This window comes from Poecile atricapillus, chromosome 2, assembly GCF_030490865.1.
Source record: "Poecile atricapillus isolate bPoeAtr1 chromosome 2, bPoeAtr1.hap1, whole genome shotgun sequence".
Lineage (NCBI taxonomy): Eukaryota > Metazoa > Chordata > Aves > Passeriformes > Paridae > Poecile > Poecile atricapillus.
Genome location: NC_081250.1, coordinates 57688873 through 57713133, shown reverse-complemented (window position 1 = coordinate 57713133; position 24261 = coordinate 57688873). Strand labels below are relative to the sequence as shown.

Genomic DNA, 24261 nt, shown 5'->3' with positions numbered 1-24261 from the left:
GGCGGGCGGGAGGGTCCGCCCTCCCCAGCGCTTCCGGCGGGGCCGGCTGCGGCTCCGCCATGGGCAAGAAGCACAAGAAGCACAAAGCCGAGAAGGCAGAATGGCGCTCGACCTCCGCCACCTCCTACAGCGGTAAGAGCAAGGGGGGCCCTTTTGTAGCCGGGATGCGCCCGCCCCTTCCCCCGGCTGCCGGCGGGTCCCGGCGTCCCTGCGCGGGCTGGGGGCCTGGGCAGAGACCCTGCTCCGAGCGCCGGAGCTGCCGGCGGTGGGGGCGGCCCGAGGAACGCGGGGTGGGCCGTGGGGTGTGAGCCCGAGCGTCTCCCTGCTTCCCACGGCTGCTCCTGAGGGGATCCGGTCACTGCGGTGCTTGAGTGATGCTTAATTTCACCTTGCTCTGCAAGGACCTTGCGATGTTTTCAGGGGAGGCCGAAGAGCCGGTTTCTTATGTTTTGGCAGGTTTGTGGGACGTCACAACGTAAGACGTGCAGCACCACTGTATGTTAGCTTGGATTTGTTAGTCTTAGCTATTGTTTTTCTTTCGGAACGTATTGTGTATATTTTTGATTCGCAGCGAATTCTTATAAACACTAGTTCTAGGAGAAGCCTTGGAGCTGGGGTTGTTTAGCCTGGAGAAAGGGAGGCTCAGGGGAGAACTTACTGCTGTGCAGCTGCCTGAAAGGAGGGTGTAGCCAGGTGGGGATCTGTCTCTTCTCCCAGGCCACCAGTGACAGGACGAGAGGACATGGCCTCAAGCTGCGCTAGGGGAGCTTCGGGTTGGATATTGGGAAAGAATTTATTTACAAAAAGGATGATTATGTATTAGAATGAGCTGCCCAGGGCGGTGGTGGAGTTACTGTCCCTGGAGGTGCTTAGGAAAAGACTGAATGTGGCACTTAGTGCCATTGTCTAGTTGACATGGTAGTGTTTGGTCGTAGATCGGACTCGATCTCAGCGATCTTTTCTGACCTAATTAAGACTGATTCTGTAATTGCTGTGTGCTGTGGATTTATTTTTATTTTTTCTTTTAATTTAGATTATGTGGACAAGCCTTTGGAAAAACCCTTAAAGCTGGTTCTTAAGGTTGGAGGCAGTGAAGTCACTGAACTTTCTGGGTCAGGGCATGATTCTAGTTACTATGATGATAGATCAGATCATGAGCGAGAACGACATAAAGAAAAGAAGAAAAAAAAGAAGAAAAAGTCAGAGAAGGATAAAGAAAAGCATCTAGATGATGAGGAAAGAAGAAAGAGAAAGGTAAGCTGTGTTTTTTAGAATTCAGACACACCAGCCTTCATGCTTGCTTGTCAGGTCTAAAATCTGGTGCAGAACTTTGTTTAAATCACTGTTGCAAGAAGCTTATTGTTTTGGAGGTAGCACTTCAGATGTATGGAAAACCCGTGTGTGTGAGTTGGTGTAGTGCCATTTAAAGTCATTTAAAACTGATGATTCTGTGAACATAGTAAAAGCTTCCTTCTTATAACTCTTTATTTTTCTTATTTATTTGTCTTGAATGAATGCTTCTGTTTTTCAGTAGGATGTTTTGTATTTTAGCCAGGTTACAAACACGTTTTGCTACCATTTTAGGGAGGGCATTTACAGCTTTTCAAATAAATCCAGGCTGCATTTATCTTTTTGAGGTGTGCCAAGTTACTGGATACTGAAGTTGTTACTGTTGAGTACTGTGTTACATTACTTGGTTGGCTCTTGGTATAACCTGTGTGCTAGGCTTTGTGGCTTTGTTAGGAGCAGGTAGTCACCTTACTTGTTGTGTTGAACGCTGGGGAGTTTAATCAAAAGCAACAGTAAGACATTGACAACACAGTTACTTAAACAATTTAATTTTAATAGTATTTCTGTTGTGTAGTAATGGTTCTTGGACCTCTCTGCTTTTTTAATTCTTTCCTGTCATGTAGTTTTACTATTCTTATCTGACAGTTTTTTTGGTGCTACTTTGCCTGTGTTTTTGGCTAACAGCTATCAATTCTAAGTAATACAAGCCTAACAAAAAATTAACTGGAAGTGACATATCTCATGGGATCATTCAGAAGTTCTTGAATACAGCACAGATAGTGCACAATTTTCTTAGTACAGGTGTTTCAGTCTGCAACTCGAAATGTAGCAAAACTAGCTGTCCTGCATACAAGATTTTGCAGTATCAGTTGCCTTTACTGAGTTGTGGGGTGGGGGTTGTTTGGATGTTTTTTCCCAGAACTTCATTATTAATACATTCAAAATAAGCAAACGGATAGCTAAGTAACAAAACCATGGTCTAAGGAAGGTTAATGAAAGCGTGCTTTTCTGTGCAAATGTGGATTAATAATTGCAGGATTTCAGGAGTGGCTTAGGTGTGCCTTTGCTTTGAAATCCAGAAAGAGATCATTAATTTCCATCACTGTTTCTTATGATTCTTTTATTGGCTGAGTTGTCACGTGTTTTGGTCATTTCTGTTTAATGTGACTAACAACAAAAATACATTGATGAGAGCGGAGCCACAGATTGATCATTACTCAATAGTAAATGAACTTTCTTTGCTCTCTGGTGTAGCTTATTATCATGAAGTTTTACATATAAACAGCTTCAGAATTGGTCTTTTCAATAAACATGCAGGAACGATAGAACAATACTGTATTAAATACAAGGTAGCAAATGATGAACAGTTCAGTTTTAATTGGAGAAGAAAATTGAAAAAGTAAAAGTGAAAACATGTGCAGTATTGTTTAAACCATATTATGACTTTGATATTGAATGAGTATTCCAAATTAAAAGCATCACTGTTTCTTGTATTTTGATGTGTGGGATTGCACATTCCAAGTACGTCCCTCTAAAATACTTCTCTGTGCTGTTCTAGGAAGAGAAAAAGAGGAAAAGGGAGAAGGAGCAGTGTGACACTGAAGGAGAAACTGATGACTTTGATCCTGGGAAAAAGGTGGAGGTTGAGCCTCCTCCAGATCGTCCTGTCAGAGCATGCAGAACTCAGCCAGGTGGGCATTGTGAAAGTTTAAATGATTTTGGTTCTTTTTAAAAGCACACAAAACAAAGCTTTTTTTTTGAACGTTCCAAAACGTAAAATTTTCATGAAGATTTACTGAAATGCAAGGACTTTACTTTTTCCAACATTCAGAACTTTCTGGTATCTGAAAAGTCAATATTCCTCTTGGTGCTTCCATGTTTTAGTAGGTTTGTTTTCAGGTGACTGATGTTGCCATCTGTCTCTGGCTTCTGTTCCTTGGCAGAATAAACTTCATTATTAAAGCTCCTCTAATTCCCTCTCCTTTGTACTTACACAACAGTGATCAGATCAATGTCTGAAATTAAGTTACACTTAGTTCAAGGGCAGAAACTCTTGTGGAGACTTCTTAGGTGTTGTTTGGATCTTCTGCTTTGTTTTCTAATCTATGTGGAATTTTACTATCTCCATGGAAAAGAAGTTGTGATAGTATATCACAACTGTAAACATCACACATCACTCGTTTTTCATTAACAAATCTTTAATTCTTATCAGCAGCCAAAATATTTTTCAGTTGTGTGTGGCAACTTCTGCATGTTTAATCCTTTCAGATTTTGGCAGTCTTTTTCTACCTGTAGCGATTGCTTGTTAATTAAAACTCAGCATTACTCAGTGGAAACCTTTACTTTAGAGAATTTTCAATTACATCAAGATCTCAGTTACACATAAGCCTGAAAATGGATGGTATCTTTAGGAATTTTGTGAGTCTTGTCTTTGGAATACTGTCCTTTGACTGTTCAAGTAATCCCAAGGAATTTTATAATTGTGACCACACATTTAGTTGAGGAATGGTGGCCATAGGTGTCAAAGTAACTGAAATTTTCAGGTCAGAGTTTTATGTCTCTGGGTAGTCAGGAGCCTTAAAAACTGACAAGATAGAAACTATTCCTGTATTATTCTCTTTTCATCTGGTTGTAAAAATGGTATTGGAAAGCGTATAAATTACCTGACCCATTCTGGTTAAGAAAGGAAATGTGTTTCCTCTATTGTGATGGAGAGTTGGATTTTCAGTTCTTGATGCTTCTTTAATGTTTCAAACTTCACTAAAGCCAGTCTTTCTGAAGCAACAGGTAATAAACACGTAGTGTCTCTTGTGTGATCTGTACAGGAAGTGAAATTGTAATTATTACCTTTCTTGCCAGCAAATCTGCATCTGTTTGTCACTCTGTGATTGAAAGGTTTAGAGAATTGCATGGGTTTTATGATGAAGAAACCATTAAAATTGCACAGCAAGCTTGTTGTAAGGATGTGGATTTCCCAACTGCAGTATTTGAGCAACCAAATTTCACTTTTTCTGCAAAAATATATAACATAATTATTTTAATCTTATTAATATATATTCTTAGAGCTACTAAACTTAGCACTACATCTGACTTAATAGGTACAAGGTTTTGATATGATAAAAAAGCTCAGGAAATAAAAAAAGAAGAAATAGGTACTGTGTGGTTAGAAATCTGATGTGCTTCTGCTTTGAAATCCATGTCACATTCAGCTTCAGATCAGTACAAGCTGTACTTGTAGTAAGATTTTTCTCTCTGGTACTTACATTTTTAAATAAATAAATGTACACATATGCTGTTTCATTGCACTTATCTGTGTTTTCATCTCAAAATGCAGCTGAAAATGAGAGCACACCAATCCAGCAATTACTGGAACACTTCCTTCGCCAGCTTCAAAGGTAGTAAATGTTATTCTGTCTTCAGCTGTGTTGGCCATGTCTGATGCATTTTTATATTTGTTACTTGGCAACTTCCTACCCTGGTTTTCTGTTTGAAAGTAGTGCCTAGAGACTGACTGCAATCTATTTGTTAACTTTTGCAACCATGTCAGACCTGGTAGTTTTTAAAGATAAGTTGAGGAAAATTATTACCAACTTTGCAATTCTAGCATTGGGCAGGGAAATAAGTGTTTTGGGCAGAGGATACATTGCTATTTTAAATATATTAAATATTAATGACTTAGTTTAGGTATTAAAAGCCAGTTATAACTCTACAATATTTTAAAATATAACTGTTTAAGTTAAATTTTGTTTTATTCAGTGTCCACTATCAGATACAAAGCAAATTTAGACCTGGTTACTTGATAATCTTCTGAATTTGGAGAGACTTTTTATTTTGTTGTTTTCTTAAACCTGCAACTTATGTTCATAAAAAAACATTCCTTTTTTATTTTGTAGCAATGAGCTAAATTTGGAACTAATTTTAAAAAATTAAACATTGTATTTATTTTTGAGGACCTTATGAACAGAGGCATTTTTTTCCTCAATGGTGCCAAAAGACTGAGTTGGACTGTAGAGACATAGAAAACATACAAGCATTAATTAAGAAATACAAGGACTAGCTTGAATTGATCATTTGCTCATTGAATTGAATTGAAAGATATTTTTAATGGAAAATTTCAAGAATTGCTTTTTGAATAGAAGTACATATGTGAAATCAAAATGCTCTCCTTTATCAGGGAATTTTTCAAACACACATCTGTTTTATGAGAATGTTTCTAGTGTTTTTTTGTTTTTTAAGTAGTACTGTTGTCATTAATGTGATACAAAAGCAAGGATCATTTTGTTTGCTGCTGTATATCTAAATGTATTGTTTTTATTTTTAGGAAAGATCCTCATGGGTTTTTTGCTTTTCCAGTCACGGATGCCATTGCTCCTGGATATTCCATGATAATAAAACACCCTATGGATTTTGGTACGATGAAGGAAAAAATTGCAGCCAATGAATACAAATCAGTCACTGAATTCAAGGTGAATTAATAAAGGTTTAGATATTTCACAACTAGTAAGAAACTGAAGATTGTTTTTAACTGTCGAAGCCTTTCTTAATTAATGCTCATTTTTTTCAGAACTGAACGCTTTTGTATATTAAGTGTTTTACAAAGAATCTGTCAGATTCTACTACAGTCTTCTATAAATTACTAAGGAAACCAAGAACATCTAGAGTTCTGTGGAATTTATGCTGCTAAACTTCAACAGGAGTAAGACTATCACAAAGACTTAAGCCATTGAGCTCTTTTTCTTTTTTTATTCTAGACTTTGTTAGATTGATTTAAACGTAATTTGGACCTGTCTGCAAGAAACCTGTGGATATACTGAAGCATTTTGTGTATGAGTCAATAACAACTACTTATTTTTTATCTTTAGTTATCCTGTTTTTCATAGAACTTCATTAGAAATTGTCTTCTGTCAGAAACTTAAATGGCAAGTTTATTTGCAACTTAACTTTGATATTAAGTGTATTGTTATTGCTGTAATAATTTATTAGCGCCATCATGGTTTTACAGACAGTACAGTAAAAAAAGTTTTCATGGTATTACTAGCTCCTGAAGGAGAGGAGTTTTCCTTAAATGATTCATGAAGGTCATGAATTATTAGCAGCCTTTGGAATTGCTTTTTCCTAGACTGATGTTTATAAGACGGTAGCCATGGCAAGACAACATTGGCTTGTTTCTCAGGGTTAATCTCTCTTTTTGAAAGGTCCAACAAGGTGAGCAAAGAATGGTTTACATTTCTTACAGATGCTTTGACAAAGATTATTTTTCTGTTTTGTTAAATATGCTATAGAGATTTATAGGAAATAGTGGAAAAGGATTCATGATAGCATTGCCATCAGGAGTGCCTTCAGGTCTCCAAATTCTGTTATGCTGGATTGTGTTATTCAACAGCTTAAAAGGGAATTTTGGGTGGGAGCTCTGTGACTGTTAAGTTACAGGCAAGGTTGCAGTATTGAAACTGGTGGATAGAAACCTAAAAAAAAATGAAAATCACAGTATTTTTTAGACTGACTTTTTTTGTTTCCAAGGACTTAGTTTCTACTGGTAGTCGGAGGAGTAATAAAAGTTTGCCAAAAGTGTGCCCATGTTAGAGTGAAAAAGGAATTGGACTCCCTTTCTAGATACATGAGGTTACACAGAACTACAAAGCCATAAACTTAATACAGAAATGAAGTTTGCAGGTTTTTAACCTCTGAAACAAGGTCTGCTCAAAAGGTACCTGTCTGATATAACTAGCTGAGGCTAGTCACAAGACAATAAATAATCTGTCTAAGAGTAGAGTCCGCAAGAACTCTCTCCTGCATTTAGGAGAGGGGCAATTGCTGCAGCAAACTCATTCATTTCACTTCAGAAGAAAAGGGTCTACTTCAAAGTAGGCAAGCAAAAGACTGGCTTTTTCTGCAGTGCTTAAAAGGCTATCACTAGAAGTGTAGCTTACATGCACTTCTTTGTCTGCCCAGTTTGCTCCTCCATGTCACCTTCTTAATTTCTGTCTTTGTGAAGGTCTTGATAATTGGAGGCAGAGGGCTTAAATGCTGTAAAAAGTTACCTTTGTGGCTTGGTCCAATTTTTTTTTGGTCCATTTGGTTAAGGAGATGATGTTATTTCTGGCATTTAGGAAAGAGTGTGTTTTTTATAACCAAAAGTCAGTTCCAAAAGAAATTGAGCAGAAGGTAGAAGGTGAGGAGAAAAGGCTCAAACCTTTGCAATTCTCCTTTCGGCTTGCATTCATGAGGCTGCTGCTGGAACATTAGTGTGTTCTTCAAAGAGCTGCCAAGATGGAGTGGTATCTTCCAGTTATTTAACAAAGGACTTGAAATGTTTACAGTTCTTTTGTTTTATATTTTACAGGCAGATTTTAAACTGATGTGTGATAATGCAATGACTTACAACAGACCAGATACTGTTTACTACAAGCTAGCCAAGAAGATACTGCACACAGGCTTTAAGATGATGAGCAAAGTAAGAGACCTATTAAAAACAAAAAGTGGAAACTTTGGGGGTTTTTATGTTACCATACTTAAAAGGAACAAAGTAACAATGGTAAATGTTTCATCCATCTGTGATGAATTATAGCAGTGCCAGTTAGTGCTGCTATGTTTCAGGGTTTGATAGCATTCTTGTTATAAACCAGCAATTTTTACTTATTTCTTAACCTTATTTGTACCACTGAAGTCTGTAAGAGCTTCTTTTAGTGGAAGCAGTTAAGATCTACATATACCAAACTCTACTGTAAAATCTTGCTTCTGGCTGACACTTCGAAAACAAGACATCATTTAATTTTTATTTCTGCATAAACCAGAAAGCACTACTTTTTTCAAGGTGCTTGATGTAGAGGAGTTTGCAGAGGTGTCACAAATATTTTTACTCAAATACAGTTGTTGGCTTGTCAAATGAAGGTTTATTTGTGAGCTGCTCTGTGTATATGTGTGTGTGTGTGTGTGTGTGTGTGCGTGTGTTACCATGATGGTAAGTTTTGTGTAAAAAAGTTGTTTTTGCATATGCAGTTTGTTTGTTTGTTTGTTTCTCTCTTGATAGTTGGGCTGCAGAAATTCTGATGCCATGCTACCATGACCAAATCATGTTGCATCGCCATTGGAACGAGACATTAAGAACAAAATAAGGCCATGGCCATTCCCATCCCATCCCATCCCATCCCATCCCATTATCATAGCATCTTGGCTATGAGGGAAAGGTTAAGTCCCTGCCGCTCTGTCCTTTCTGATTCTAGGAACGGCTGTTAGCTTTGAAGCGCAGCATGTCGTTTATGCAGGACATGGATTTTTCTCAGCAGGCAGCACTTTTGGGTGATGAAGATACAGCAGTTGAAGAACCTGTTCCTGAAGTTGTTCCTGTACAAGCAGAAACTACCAAGAAATCCAAAAAGCAAAATAAAGAAGTTATTAGGTAAAGGTCTTAACGGGCATGCTTACTGGCTTGTTGCAGCTTTTGTAGTATTACATAGCAGCAAAAAGCTGAGGAAAAAAACTCAGCATTTTCTTTGAGGTCCATAGGATAAATGGACAATTTTATTGTATTTTACTTACAGAACTTGTTTAATAACCTAGTGATTCCTAACTTGAAGCAAACCATTCAAAAGTTCACTGCATATTCTTTCAAACACTTAAAATTAATATCTATAGAGATATTTTCATTCTTCTTTATGTCTGTATTAAATAATGAGTGGTTTCTTCTCATAATGGTTTAGAATGTTATTTTATATTGGATATAGCTACAAATAGCTTTTGCATTTTGTCCCTTTTTTTCCTTTCCTAAAGTAGTCTCATCTAAATGTAAGAGGTTCTTTCCAAGAGGGCAAAGTGGCCCCAGATCAGTGAGTGATTTTATTTAACTTAAACTGTGTCTGGCAGGTTATGAAGGTACAGGACATTATTTCTGGAGCATATGACAGCATCTCTCCAGTGAAATCTTATTAAGCTCCTTGGTAAAATACATGGGTATTACACTGCTAGTGCAGTTGTAATCCTCTAGCTAATAGGTACCCCCATGTCCGAAATTAATTTTTTTATAGCTAAAATCTAATGCTAGTAATTTTTTTTTTTTTTAGTCTGAATTTAGTCAATTTATTTTATGAGATTTTAGCAGAAACTATGACACACAAGCAGCTTAGGTTGTTCAGTGTTCTTGGATAGGCATCCAAAGATAGACTGTGAATTTAAATTATAGAGCACTGTATCAGCTGGAATTTTCTGGAAAAATACTGCAACAGAGCATCACTAGTCATATTGTAAATAATCTGATCATGTAGATATTTTCTGCAGTTTGTTTGGTTTTTTTAAATCTTCAAAGTAAGAAAAGTGAAATATACCTTGTTTCATGTTTTTAAAAAGTGAACTTTAGAATTCTGATCAGCCACTTTTCATTTTTTGCACTTTCAGCATTTTTGTAATCCTTAATGCTGACTGAAGAAGTAGTGTTCTAACTTAGGGGTTTTTTGAAATAGAAGACTGCAACATGTATATTTAAAAATAATGTTTAAACAGTAATTATCTGTGGTGGAAGCTATTCTAATGATAACATGTAGAAACTAACCTGTTGCTGTATCAGAGAATTAAGAAAGTATAATTTGTTCTTTGTTTGATGGATTGTGGATAGAAATCAACTGAAAGCACCTCTTTGTAAAGAAGTCTTCAGGAGAGGGTACTTTGGTTTTTGATTGTATTTTTTCAGAAGACACAATAATTTGGTTTAGGTGGTGTCCAGCATTAATTCTTGCATAAACTCTACCACAGGAGTAACTTCATTCTTTGTCACAGAGCAAGAAATTGAGACTGCCAAACCATACAGTGTGGCTCTGTCTTTAATATTTACCTTATCATACAGTTCAGATAGTTAAAAATTACCTTTAATTTTATCCTAGTACCAGTTTCTCAGCAATCAGTTGTAGTACAAATCTACTTTTCTGCTCTTCCCAATATTTATATAACTTTAGTAGTTGGAATGAATTTTTTTTTCCTAATTAATGTGAAATTTTAAATACTTGTATTTTTGCATTTGTAGGATTGATACTGTATTTTTTGGTGAACAGTAAGACCTCTAGGGGGAAAATAAAACCTAGTAGCAGATATTTTTGCCTTCATATTTCATGGTTGCAGACAGAGAAGAAGTTGAATGTTTGCAAAGTGTTAAAGCAGCTTAGACCTCTATATGGAGGAAGAAGTGACTTGATCACTTGAACATCCTAATGTTTAAATAGTTTTTGAAAACTTTGTTTAGGATGTTGCAATCTTCTGAACATTCTCTCAAAATTCTTGTCCTTTAATTATTCTGTCGTGTGTGATAGAAAAAGTGCCAGTTGTTGAGGAGTTTCCTGCTGTGTACACCCTTTCTGAAAGTTTCAATGACACAAAGTAGTATAACACATTTGTCTCGTAATAGTATGATCCTGTGATCTTTTTATTGTCTTTAATAGCAAGACTTACTTGTGTATCGGATCTGAAACTCTATACAGAGAGAAATTCTTAGCTAAGCAAATGGAAGAAGATAACCCAGGAGAGAGAAATGGATTTGGTGTGAGGAGATGCTCTACCCAGTACCTAAGGTGTTTGGCCCTAGTGTCTAATGTCCATATAATGCCCTGAAATACTTTGATGTACAACATTTATTTTATATATAAAATATAATGAAGACTGCCATATTCTATGATATCTTCACACTTCTCGTTATGATACTACCTTTTTCTGATTTTATGTGATAGCTGTGTTCCTGTTCCATCCTTGGGTATGCTTATTTTCTATGATTTTATTGGTTTGGAACATTAATGAAAAGGGATCTACTGAAAGATAAATGTTGAATTCTGTAATTTCAATTACAAGCAATTATGTGATTCAGATTAGGAATGCTAATTGCCAATACTAAAAAACATAGGAATTAAAGGACTCCGTGTTAGACTGGGACTTGTATCCTACTTCTGTAAGCAGCTGTATGATTTAATCATCATAAATGCAGCCTGTTGGGTTTTTTTCTCTGATAAGCAACAGTTTCTATCCCTCATTACATAATTCTTTTCCTGCATCTTCCTTTTGGGAATTTTTGAAAATAGCATATTCATGCATGTGGGAGACTAAGGATGCATACAGCATTCACCTTGTATTAATGCCAGTTTTACTCCCAATCTCTGTTTTGTACTTTATCTTCATCAAGGTACAGAAACAATTAAATTTTCAAAGTTAAGTAGTTTGGTAGTTTGCAGCTTCTGCTGCAAAACCTCTTAATGTGATGATAATTCCACTTAAATGCTGAAGTAGACTGACACTGGGAGAACAGTGGGACTGGTTGTTCTATTAAGCAAAGCCAGAATTCAGCCCTTTGTTTAGTTTTAGCTTTTAATTTCTACAGCTCCTCTTCTTCTCTTTTTTAGCTGCATTTTTGAGCCTGAGGGGAATGCGTGCAGCCTGACGGACAGCACTGCTGAAGAACATGTCCTGGCACTAGTGGAACATGCAGCAGATGAAGCTCGGGATAGGATCAATCGATATCTACCCAACAGCAAGGTCTACTGCACATGGCAGTTTGCAGTTCCAGTTTGTGCCTGTCTGCTGAATGCTTTGTTTCACCTGAGGAAACAGGCTTTACTGTTAGGCTTTCTGAGACTGGAACATGTGGGATGTATGTTTGTGGAATACCACAGAACAGATACTGCTGTTGTCTATCATTTAGTTTCTACTGAAAGCCACTGTAGGGGGATCCTACGTGGATCTCAGCTTCTATTGAACATCTTTGGAAATTCACTTGAAGGAAACAGTTAAATGTTACTCAATCTTGAATTTCAGCCCTTAGCATTGAAAGTGATTAAAATAACATTACACACAAATGTTGCAACCTCAGAAAAAGTTGGCATAGGTTTAAGAGCTATTAGAATTTCCCCCTCTGCCCCCCCCCCCCCCCCCCCCCCCCAGGAATTAACATATTTGTAGTGTTAATTACTGTTTAATAAGGAGAGTCTGTAAACTGTTGTAGTTTTGTATTTACAAGTAGTAGCTGTCAGCTGTAGCATGAATACCAAATACAAGGATCTTTTATTGATTAGGTTTAGATAGTAAGTTTGACAGTCCTGAATGTGATTCTGATGTTCCATGTATTTGGGTTTTGTGCTCTTCCAAGGGTTAGAAGGACGAGCTTGGTGGTGCTGTTGGTGCAGTCTTCTCTTAAAGATCAGTTTTTTGACTGGGTTTTTTAGCTCTGTGATGATGGTGATGAATTCTTTCATTTCCTTATGCTAGGATTGGAGTGAATGCACCAGGCATTCTCTCCACACCTGTACTGAGACACATTTACTTTCTTTCCCTTGCCTTTTATGGAGAATTATTCCCGTTTTTGCTCCTATTTCTCATCTGTCTCTCTAGTGGCCACTGCAGTTGAGAAAAGAATCAGGATGTGTCCACATCCTGAATTTTCCAGCTCTTTAAAAACGATTGCAAAAGAGACTTTACTTAGAAGCAGACGTGGTGTTATGTTTTCAAGCTAAATGTCCATTTCTTGGGCAGTGGTGCTGATCATGGTGTCAGTTTAGGCTCAACTGAATTATTAAGTAAAACTTTGAAGAATAGTGAAGCTGCAATGTATTTCTTTCAAGCATCTCTGACCTCTGTTTTTACTGTATGCCAATATTAGATTTGGCCTCCTGTATGGAGAGAGTTTTAAACTTTTTCAGATGGAGAAGGATAAAAGCCAAAATAACAGATTTGTTGTTGATTTCCTTGGAAGTATTTACTAATATTTTTGTAGGAAGAGAACAGTTTTTATTTTCTCTTTATACTGAGAGGTTACAATGGGGTTTTTTTCTCAGTTGATATATAGTCAGTTGTTGCTTTCTGGGGCTACAGGGTCTTGTCCAGGGAAGCTATAGTTACCTGTGGGACATGGGACTCCAACAAGATGGGCTTTGCCTCCCTGAGTGGGGGGCACCTCAGAATCGGTTTCTGTCTGACGTTAGCTTTGCTTGTTGCATCAGATCTGGCTCTGACTCTACAGACCCTGGTGTGCTTTGTTGTCTTTCACATCTGCCTTTAGCATTGTGCTTGTCTGCCTCCATAGGTCTGTCACAGCACTTCCTCTTGAAGAAATCAGCAGTGTGTTCATAAAAGTACTGCTAAGTAGAGAAAGTTGTGGGTGTGACATGAGAACAAGCAGTTCAATCTACATTTGAAAATAAACAGTGACTTTGTGAATAGGACTTAAAGTTCTGCTTTTAAAAGGAGCATGTGTTCTAGACTTTGCAGTCAGAAAGGCTGGCTCCATGCTAATGATAATGGAATTGTGTTTGTCTTGGGTGAAAACTTCAGATCTGATTTAGAAAGATGAATAAGGCGTTGTATATATGATTTATGAACTTCTGCTCCTAAGTCTTCTGTTCTGAAACACTTGCTAAGTGGTGTTAAATAGTTGTGACCCAGGGTTCTCTGTATGAAAAAGGGAATACCAAACTGCAGTATCTCAATACAGCTAAAAATGCTTTTTAAAGGTTCCTGTAAATGGGCAACTCCTTCTTTGAGTGTGAACAGTTTTGAATGATTCCTCCTGTATCTTTCTGGTTCTATTCACAGATTGGTTATCTGAAAAAAAATGGAGATGGAACTTTATTATTTAGTGTAGTAAATTCATCTGATCCAGAAGCAGAAGGTAAAAGCCATATTCTTTCAAGCAAACATTTCTAGTCTTGCATGTTCTAACAGATTTTGAAGTCTTAACTGTGGATACAGATCCTGTGTAGTATAGATGAGTTTTTAAATTGTTTTTAATTTTTAAATATTTTTTATTATTTTCATTAATTATTTCCCAAACCATTTCCCCAGACACCACAGAGGTGTTTCTGTTTGCCTTCCTTTTTTTCACTCTTCAGATGCTTTATTTTGCTGATGCTAACAGTGAGAAGATAAAATATGTTCTTATAAGCACTTAAACATTGCTACAACTTTATAATGAGCTTGGAAGACAAGCTTTTACTGCATGTACACTGTAGTGTTAATACCTAATGAAAAAAGGTGAATGAAAATCCTGCAATCCTATGTAAATGTGCAGTGCATGGATGCAAATTGAGAATAATCTTTTACCTCTTTTTTACCTAATTTAAATCATTAACTAAATTTCAGTTTTAAATTTATGAGGTTTTACTCATTTTTTTTAGTTTCTTAATCTTCTAGTGGTTTTTTTTTTCTGTTACTGTTATGCTATTTATACTATTTTATGTTTTTCCTTTGCTTGAATTTCAAGATCAAGATGCAGATGTATTGAAAATTTTTAATGAATGTAATGCCATAATGATTTGGTGCTGAGTGTCATGTTGATTTAGCACTTCCTTCTCTAGCACATTTTGAGATTAGAATTTTTTCACAGCTTTCCTCTTGTTTCACTGATGAATATTTGAATGCTTTTGACTAATCACATTGAGAGATGCAAGCCTGCTAAATTATTTGTCATTTGGAAGTAAATTTTTCTGGAATGAAATGGAGCATTTTGGCTGCTACTATGCCTATTACCTATTTCTGAGAAAAAAAAAAAAAAGTGATTTAATGCCTCTAAAACTATGCCACTGAAAATTTAGAGAGTGATGGTAATGGATTTCTATAAACAAGCAAACATTTAGTCAACACAAGAGACTGCTTTTATCACTTCAGTGATACCTGGATCTTGAAAGTTTGTGAATCAGCTGCTAAAATAATTACATATGCTGCAGTATACTTTAAAAGTGAAGTAACTTAAATAAGCCATAGATCTTGTGAATATGACATGGAAACATATTTATAGCTTGTGTTTGAAATTTAAATGGAGCACCTGAATTACAGTACCTACCATTATTGTGTATTTTAAAAGACATTTAGTCTCTATGTTAATTGCAGCTCTAAAATAGCAAATTCTAATTATTTGTCACAAATTGTAAGCATGAAATGCTTTTCTAATCCTTCTTTTAAATCAAATTATTAGAGGAAGAAACTCACCCAGTGGATCTGAGTTCACTGTCCAGCAAGTTACTACCTGGCTTTACTACACTGGGCTTCAAAGATGAGCGAAGAAATAAAGGTAAATACAAAAGACCATCTTTTAACTTTGTGTTTATTAAATGTTCAGGCAATTACTTGATATTAAATAATATCAGTTTATACCTGTCTCTATATGAAAGTTTGCTTGGTTATGTTTATAACATACAATGATTAATAGAAGAATGCAGTTTTTATTAAATTGAATTTTTTTCTTATTAAACATAATTTAATTAGCACTTTATGGATTAATATTTTACCTTAGTGTTATAGCCACACTAGAAGATTTCCAATAATGGTAGCCCATTTCCTCTGGGGGAAATAGTTTTGCCACAGTAATTGCACTTAGTTGAAAAACAGCTTCCAGTCATTTGCATTTTTGCAACATATGACCAAGATTTTGCAGACTGAATTTTTTTTCCTGGTATTATTGACAGTTTTTAATAGTTTCTAATCTGCTGTCCAGAAACTGACTGGCAACCAACTGTAAAATAGATGGACACAAAATGTAGAAATATAAAAGGGAATGTGGCCATGAACCTTTTTCTTCTTGGCGTGGGGTGGATAACTTAGTTCTTGATTTTTCAGTAGTATAAATATGTTTGTTTATATGTTAAAACAGTTGTCCTGATTCTAGAATTGGGAAGTGTCCTTGAGATACTGGTCTTGCTTCCAGCTGGAGGAGAAAATACATGGCACTTCCTGTGTCTGTTTCAGAAAATACAATCACTCTCTTTTTCCCCAAAGTGATCTTTGACACTTGTGCTAATCATTTGTTGTGTCTTTTACCTGTGCAGTAACCTTTCTTACCAGTGCCAATACAGCACCTTCCTTGCAAAACAACTCTATATTTCATGATTTGAAACCAGATGAGATGGAGCTCCTATACTCAGCATATGGTGATGAAACTGGGATCCAGTGTGCCTTAAGGTAAGGGCTTCCTTATTAGGAAGGCTAACTTCTCATAACAATTTTTTGCAAAGCATTTTAAACTAGAGCTCAACTAAGAACCTCCAAATCCTGATTTTTTTTCTAGGACTTATTTTTTTAAAACATCACTATAAAATTTGAAGTTAACTTTCATCCTTCTTAGTTTTTGTTTCTGTTTTGTTTGTTTAGTTTTTGTTTGTTTGCTTTGGATTTTTGGCAGTGGTGAAAGTTTTGGGGGGGCTTTTCCATTTGTCCTTTTAAGCTATTCTATTTTATTGCAAGGTTGTTATAGATCTTGTTATTAGGGTCTTCAACCACAGAATATTATAGGTTGCCACGGATTTGGTGTTTCGCTTTAAACCCAGCAGTAAATAATTTTAAAAGGCAAGTAATATATTTCAGTGGCTTTAAAACGATGTTTTCAAGAGGTTTCAAAAGAGTTAAAGCTACTTGAAAAGAAAAATACCACTTATCATTAAATTGTTGATCTTGGAGGGAAAGAAATAATCTCAAGCTTTTTATTGCTTGCGTTTTGTTTTTTTGCCCCACTAACATGCCATCAATGATAGTTCAAGCCTGCGAAAGACAAGTTGCAAATCTACTTTACTATTAAAAATAAAAGAAAAAGCTCTATGTCCTGACTGCCTTAATTGCTTTTCTGAAGAAGCATAAAAGAGTTAAAAAAGAAAATGTAGGTGTAGTGCAGTGTATTTGGGAAAACATATTTAAGTTGAAGTAGTTTTTACAAAAGTAAATGTGTTCTGTAATGCTTATCTCCATTCCTGCTAGCTTACAAGAATTTGTGAAGGATGCTGGAAGTTACAGCAAGAAAATAGTTGATGATCTTCTGGACCAGATCACTAGTGGCGACCATTCCAAAACCATTTATCAGCTAAAGCAGGTGTGTCCTGGGTGCACTGAAGTGCCATAAATTCATCAGAATAAGAATGAACATACTGGCTTTTTTATACTGTGTGAGATGCTTTGTTTTCCACTGTCAGTTTAAGCAGTGCAAGCTTAGCTGTTCAAGCAACTATAAACCAAATTAGAGACTGAATTAATCAATGAAGGAGGAATCCTTTTCTCTGACTAGGTCAGTTCTCCAGTGTGGCTCACTATGTGACTGCAAGAAAGGAGGAGGCAGGAGATGCAGCATAGCAGGAACCAACCAACTGGATGGGGTTTGGGCAGCCTCATCACTCAATGTCATGATTTACATACAGACTTCTGAGTTCATTGCAATGCTTTTGTTCAGGTTTTGAGTTTTTTCTTAATTGAAAAACAAAATGTATTTCTCATGGAAGGATTAATTATTTGGAACATGGAAGTAAAGTTAAAAAACAGATTAATTATCACTGTACCACATGTCTGTTAGCCCCCAGTGCTACCTTCTACATTCATGTAGTGCATCTACAGGGAAAGGTTTTAACTTATTTACAAAAGTACTTTCCTGATGAGATTCATTCTAAGATTGGAGAAGAGAGTTTTCTCAGAAATTAGTATGATTCTAGTGAGAAAGCTTGCATTCCCAAGACAAAATAAGCTAAAAAAATCGCAAAATCTCTGAACATAAATTTCATGTTATCTTCACTTTGAAAACCACTCTTAGTTTGCAATAATTGTCTGCTGTTTAAAATGCTGACACTCTGAAAAAATGAAGAATAAAGAAAGGGAGGCAGGGTGGGAAGATGCTTCCTGATGTGGTGGAAATGAGATTATGCTGCATCTTTGCAGACTTAGAAGCGTACGGTGGTGTTTGTGAAATAAGGGTGGGTGGTGGTTGGATATAAGACCAATAGAATGGAAAACACCGATGGTCCTTTAGAATTTTCTGGGTGTTTTTTCCCTATGGGAAAAGATGGTGCATATAACAGGAAGAAATGTAAAGGATTAGTTCAAGAAAAACTGAATATTTTGAATACTCTTCTACATATATGAATGTGTGTATGTAACATAGTCAGCTTTAAAATAAAATGTGGCTTTGCCTTTTACCACGTTTTTCTATGAATGTCGTTCCAGGTGAGAATTTCTGAAGACCTCTCAAATGGTCAAAGGCTATTTACACTTGAAAATGCTATTCAGTTGTGACATACATGGATATACATTGATTTTACACAATTAAGTGTGTTTCAGTGGTTATATACATGGTGTTCTATGCTTGAGCATTTTGTACTGCTGCATTTGAGTGAGACTTAGTATCTCTGAAAGTACAACCTTGAATGATTTGTGAGCAGAAGTTACTGAAGTAATGACAAAGATACTGCATTTGAATATAAAGTTTGTGAGCAGAGGAAATAAAGATTAGTTAAAATGCATAATACTAAAATATTTAACAACAACTGTTGCATTTTATTTGCATTACAGATATGTGAAAAAGTTAGCTGTCTTTTGCCTCCTTTTGTGTGTGGTTTGAATATACTTGAAATGGTGTAAGAAAGACATCTTTCTCATGTGTTGAATGTCAGCAGTTATTGGTATTCTTTCTTTCCAGAGGCGAAACATCTCAGTAAAACCACTGGATGAAGTTAAAGTAAGTTATGCTAATATTCAGTCTGTTTGTTTGGGGTTTTTTTACTATACATTTAAGTGTTTTGGCATTTAAAGTAGAGAAAGTTAGGTTCTCTGAGCTTGCAACATTCAATATTTTTTTATTTTATTTAATGTGCCTCTGTTCTGTATGGTAACACAGAAAAGATTGAAAAGTGGAATATATGAGAAAGGAGAGGCTTTAGGTTATTCCTAGAGAGGCTGTCCTTGTTAGTTCCAAATTGCTGGCATGACTGTACATGATTGCCCTTGAGAAGAGCATTTTTTTGTGAAGGTTCTACTCAAACATCACAGAATGTGGCAGGTTTCTGTGATGGCCCAGGACCTCACTGTGGAAAACCAGTAAATTGCACAAACATTCTCAGGGAACATTCTTACTAAGTATAATCTATGAAATACTAAGATCTAAAGTATTTCTTTGTTCTTTAGGTTCTGCCAGTTCTTATAAAAGAAGAACACAAGTTGCGTAATACCTGTCTGGATTCTTCCAAACAGATTATGGTAAGATGGTTTGGGATAGGGGAGGAAAACAACAGGAAAAATAACATGAACAAAAACATAGTATTGAGGCATTACTTTGTTTCAGTCCACAATATGAGGTAGAATATGAAAATTACATTTTCTAGAATAAGGTTGCAGTACTGAAGATGAATACTCTGATATTCAGTATGTTTTTGTTTGTGGCTTTATTGTTCTTCAGCTTATTTCAGCATACATAGCTAAATCTCAGTGGCAGAAAGATCCCATAGGAATCTGAAAAAGCTACTTGATCTGAAGATTGATATTTGAGGTTTGGCCTGCTGTAAGATTGGAAAAGCCTCATTAATATGAATCAGTTTTACCACATCCATTGAAAATGTCTATTACAAAGTATGGGTAAATAATGCATATCTTATGCTTTTACAGCTACAAATTAAATCTTTCTTTTAAGTGATACTGGTTTTATCTTGCAAATTATTTGTGACAACAGAAGATATACACTGCATTCCATGGCAATTCACATAAGAATTATATGGATCACATTATAGCAACTGAAAAAAAATAAATCATAGTTTTAAAAATATTCCTTATGTTTTGTGGAAAGGTGTGGATTTCTACAGAATGTGACTGGTTAAGTTATTTCATACAAGTGCTAGGTTTCATTTTCATATTTCTAAAAGATAATATCTGGTTGTGTGTTTACCTGAGTGTCTCATTTCTCCTACTGGATCAGGCATTCTCAGAGGTTTCCCTTAGAATGGGTTTTGAAGCTTAGTGACTCTGATTTCTTTCTTTCTGCCATTACACTAGCAATATTGCAATGGGTGTGGAAAGAAAGAGAATTGTAGACTGCAGGCTGTATTTCATTTTCCAAATGTATAGGAAAAATACTAGAAAGGCCAGTTCTAGCTGATACTGTGAAGAAGGCAGCCAACTGTACAAAAAATTTCAGTAAATCCAGTGTTCACATATGGAGAATGCTGGTAATACTTCCAGCTGCTAGGGTTCTGCCATGAGACACGGATGAGTTGAATGTGTAATTGAGTTTCAGCAGTCCTGGATTGTGAGATAAAAGTCTTGGCCATTCATGTGACTTGTCTGTCCAGGAACCATTTTGAGCTGTCTCTGAAATTTAGGTTAGCCAAGATGGTCAGGGATGCTCCAGTTTCAGGTGTTAAATTAAGACATCTGAGAGAATGGATCTGTACCTTAAACATTGTAAAGTTAACATGACAACTTGTTACTCTTGCTAATCTTTCTGTTTGTTGTATTTTAATAGGTTGGAGAATCTGCTGGAGACAGTAACACTTCTGACTTGGACTTCCTCTCCATGAAGCCATATTCAGATGTATCTCTCGATATTTCTATGTTAAGTTCGTTAGGTAAGTAACTAAATACACAAGACATCAGTTATGGCTTAGTTGTACCATTTAGACTAAGCAACAGCTGGATTTTCTAAGAATAAAATAAGTGTTTGAAAACTAGTAGTAAGTGTACATCTCACAGAGGTAAAAGTCTAGGGCTTATAAATGAAACCTTGCTGGTTTTCCTTCGAGATATGCATGTGTTATCCAAGCTAACTTTTCCTGTACAACTGAAGAAAACAGTATTTGCACCTCACTATTTTGATAGCTTTGCTTGTATTTATTGTGTTCACAGTAACATAGATTTTAAGAATCAGTGTGAAGCTTTCACTCAGAAATTATGTTGCTTCATATGATGTCTTGTAAAATAACTTGGGAATTAGGTAAGTATGTGAATCCTGATGATTGTGCCACTCGAAATATCCCAGAGCAGAAATTGGAAGAAACTTTTGGTGCTGGTATCCTCAGTTGTGTAAAAGAATTTGGATGCTGTTTCAAATACATGCCTTTGATAGTTATCCTTTTAATACCACAAGAATTACTGCTGCCATTTCTGCAGGCAGCTGAGCTGGACAAATGTCTTCAGAAATGTTATCCAAGCAAACGGCCTGCTTATGTTTTAAAGTACTTCTAATTCTGAATGTGAAAGACGTCAAGCTATCAATTATAAAACACAACCAAACTAATCAAAGGCTTAAAGGAAAAAAAGATTTCTACAAATTTCTCACATGGGTGCATTTTATGTTGTCTCACTCTAATTTTATTGCAATTCAATAAAAACTGAATAAATATCCATTTTATAGATAATGCTTAGACATATCAGTCTTACTTTGAATTTCATGCACCACTGAAAGCTACTTACATTTTCTTCTTTGGCCTTTCTGTAAATAATCATACTGCTAGATTAGTTGGCTTCCAGAGAGAGCTTATGACATTACTTCTTTCCATAATTCTTGCAAAATTAACATCTCAGAAAGAGAAGGGGTTTATCTTCTTGTTTAAAGTTGAGGGAATTTTTTTTAGTTCTTTGTATGAAAGAATACCATATATTGGCATAGGTGTCCAACGGCACATATGTCCAGTTCTTTCCAGTTTCACAGTTTAATTTGGCTTACTGCAAAATCAGTGTAGCTGGAGAAGATCCTGTTCTTGGAACTTTCTGTGATGAGGATATCTTTGCCTCCATAGATTTAATGTTCTGTTTTAATTGTATTTTGAGTTAGATATCTAAGTGATCTTGCTGGCTCTCTTTTACCACAAACTAAATGTGTTATTTACTGGGAGGGTGGTGAGGCACTGGCACAGGTTGCCTAGGGAAGTTGTGGGTTCCCCATCCCTGGAAGTGCTCAAGATCAGGTTGGATTGGGCTTTGAACAACCTGGACTTGTGAAAGGTATCTCTGCCCATGGCAGGGGAGTTGGAACGAGATGGCCTTTAAGGTCCCTTCCAACCCAGGCCAGTCTGTCCATGTCTGGCGTTTAACAGCTAGGGGAGACAAATTAAGCTCTTGCAGCTGTTCAAATACTGGGAATCAGTTCAGTTTCAGCCATTTCCATGTGGGATTTCCTTCATCTTCCAATACTGCCCAGGTCTGCAGCTGTTGCTTTTCAGAAGTGCAAGGGAGAATGCAAGATTGAGGTAATTTGTGTATAGACAATGCTTGTGTTAACTAAGTTTAGAACTTTTTTTATAGTGACTTGGTAATTCATGGGTCAATGTACATGTGCTAATTATGGGTTTTGGTTGTCTCTTAGGAAAAGTGAAGAAGGAGCTTGATCATGATGATAACCATCTACATCTGGATGAAACAACCAAACTGCTTCAGGACCTTCATGAAGCTCAGGCTGACAGAGTGGGATCCCGGCCATCATCCAATTTGAGCTCCCTTTCCAATACCTCTGAAAGAGACCAACATCATCTTGGTAAAGTTAGCTGTGTCACAGAAGTTGCAGTGCTTGTGCTCTATTTGAAATTGGTTAAAACTTACATTGTAATTTACATAAATCTTTGTGGAAAACTACTCTGATAAAGCAGTGTGCTGACTAATAATGTTTTAATTTTTAAATGTGCCTCCTGGCAGAGGTAACTAACAAGACATACTTTTGACCTCCAGAACTAAGACCACTAGTTGTAATTTCCTGTGTTTTGATTAGATGTGATTGAAGTATTGGCGGAGTAAATTGATAACTCACTGTAAAATTCCCATAAGCACTTGCATTTGATGCCCTTAGTTACATTAAGGAGTATATAATGATTATTTTACTTCAGCATAGTTGTGTGCAGCAAGTAACAAGTGGGATTCTACTAGACCTTTTCATTGTCAACTGTAAAATTCAGTGGTAAGATGGGATGATGGTATAACATACTGCTTAAGAACTTAATGCCATTTCTGAGAAGGTAGAAGATGTTGGATGGATGATACTTAGTTGCATTTTGTATAATTATTCAACTCACAGTAATAGCATAATACTTTTCCAAAAATTATCTAAATTACTAAGAGTCTTGTGATGTCTTTTTCATAATCTCCTGTTTAAATATCATTTGTATATCTTACTTTAAAAGTCTAAAAGGAACATGTGAAATAACCGTGCTGTTTATATGTATAAATATTGTTAATTTTTATTCCGTACTTCTACTAAAGTTTTGATTTTTTTTCCAATGTTCAACAGGAAGCCCCTCTCATCTGAGTGTTGGAGAACAGCAAGACATGGTTCATGATCCCTATGAATTTCTTCAGTCTCCAGAAACGTCAAATGCTACTAGTAACTAATCTGACATGTACTATATTTATTTTGTATTTTAATTGTATTATGTTTTTATAAAGTTTTTGTCTATGACAGAAACTGCATTTTTGTCCTCTTTTCTATGAGGATTGCTGTATAATATTATGTATACAGGATTAAACAAGCAAACATATAAAAAAACTCGAACCCCAAACTAATTAGTGCGTAATGTCATTAGCAATGTATCAAGAGCTGCTTTCGTTTTGTTTGTTAAGGGAGAGTGTTATCAACTGGTATGTGAATCTTGACTGAAAAACTGCAAATGTGTTCGAAAAGTCTGTGTTTTATAGACACTGAAAAGTGTTAATGTTCCCAGAATCATGGCAGCACTCATTAAATGCTTGCAGTACAATTATCAACTAGTTGTGTAGATAATTGTTCTGTTATATACTGTTCAGGTTAAGACAAGAACATCTCCAAAGAGGAAAAAATAACTGCATGAATTTGAATCATTATTGTATTTTCCATCTCCTAATGCTAATAATCTATAGAAATCGTTTTTAAACATTTCCCCATATTCTTAAATCTTTTTTTAATCACTGTAGAGAGCACCTAATTTGAGAGTAACAGTGCTTGGTGGTTCCAGTAAAATGCTCATTTACAAAACTTCTACCCTGGATTTGAAAAAGATGAATGTTTTTGTGATCCCTTGTATCTTGAAACACAAAGCAAAGATAATACTTGTATTTTTTAATATGATGTGTATATCTCATAGGATGGAAAACCTGGATAAGGTGTGCTTTTCAATAATTCCAAAATAAAACTTTTATAATACATCAGTACCGAAACTGAGGGGTTTTGTACTATTGCTATGTGCAAGCAGACAATTGTTATGAATTTACGTTATTTTGTAAATATTAATAAAAGTAGAAAAGCAG

General features: G+C 35.9%; 1 protein-coding gene across 4 annotated transcripts; it reads left to right on the top strand.

Moving 5' to 3' along the window:
• Positions 1-12: 12 nt before the first annotated feature.
• BRD9 (bromodomain containing 9) lies at positions 13-24260 on the top strand. 4 transcript variants are annotated; one of them, XM_058832559.1, is made up of 17 exons: positions 13-132; positions 1034-1254; positions 2849-2981; positions 4625-4685; positions 5612-5756; positions 7634-7744; positions 8577-8689; positions 11664-11796; positions 13849-13924; positions 15227-15322; positions 16077-16209; positions 16999-17110; positions 18701-18739; positions 19186-19257; positions 20516-20618; positions 22355-22522; positions 23270-24260. In XM_058832559.1, exons 1-17 carry the CDS (start codon positions 60-62, stop codon positions 23368-23370), a joined length of 1890 nt encoding a protein of 629 aa, XP_058688542.1. In that variant the 5' UTR covers positions 13-59; the 3' UTR covers positions 23371-24260. The 4 variants fall into 4 exon arrangements, with proteins under 4 accessions (XP_058688542.1, XP_058688541.1, XP_058688540.1 ...); XM_058832558.1 differs by having other exon boundaries at positions 8574-8689; XM_058832557.1 differs by having other exon boundaries at positions 8514-8689.
• The last annotated feature ends 1 nt before the right edge of the window (position 24261 follows it).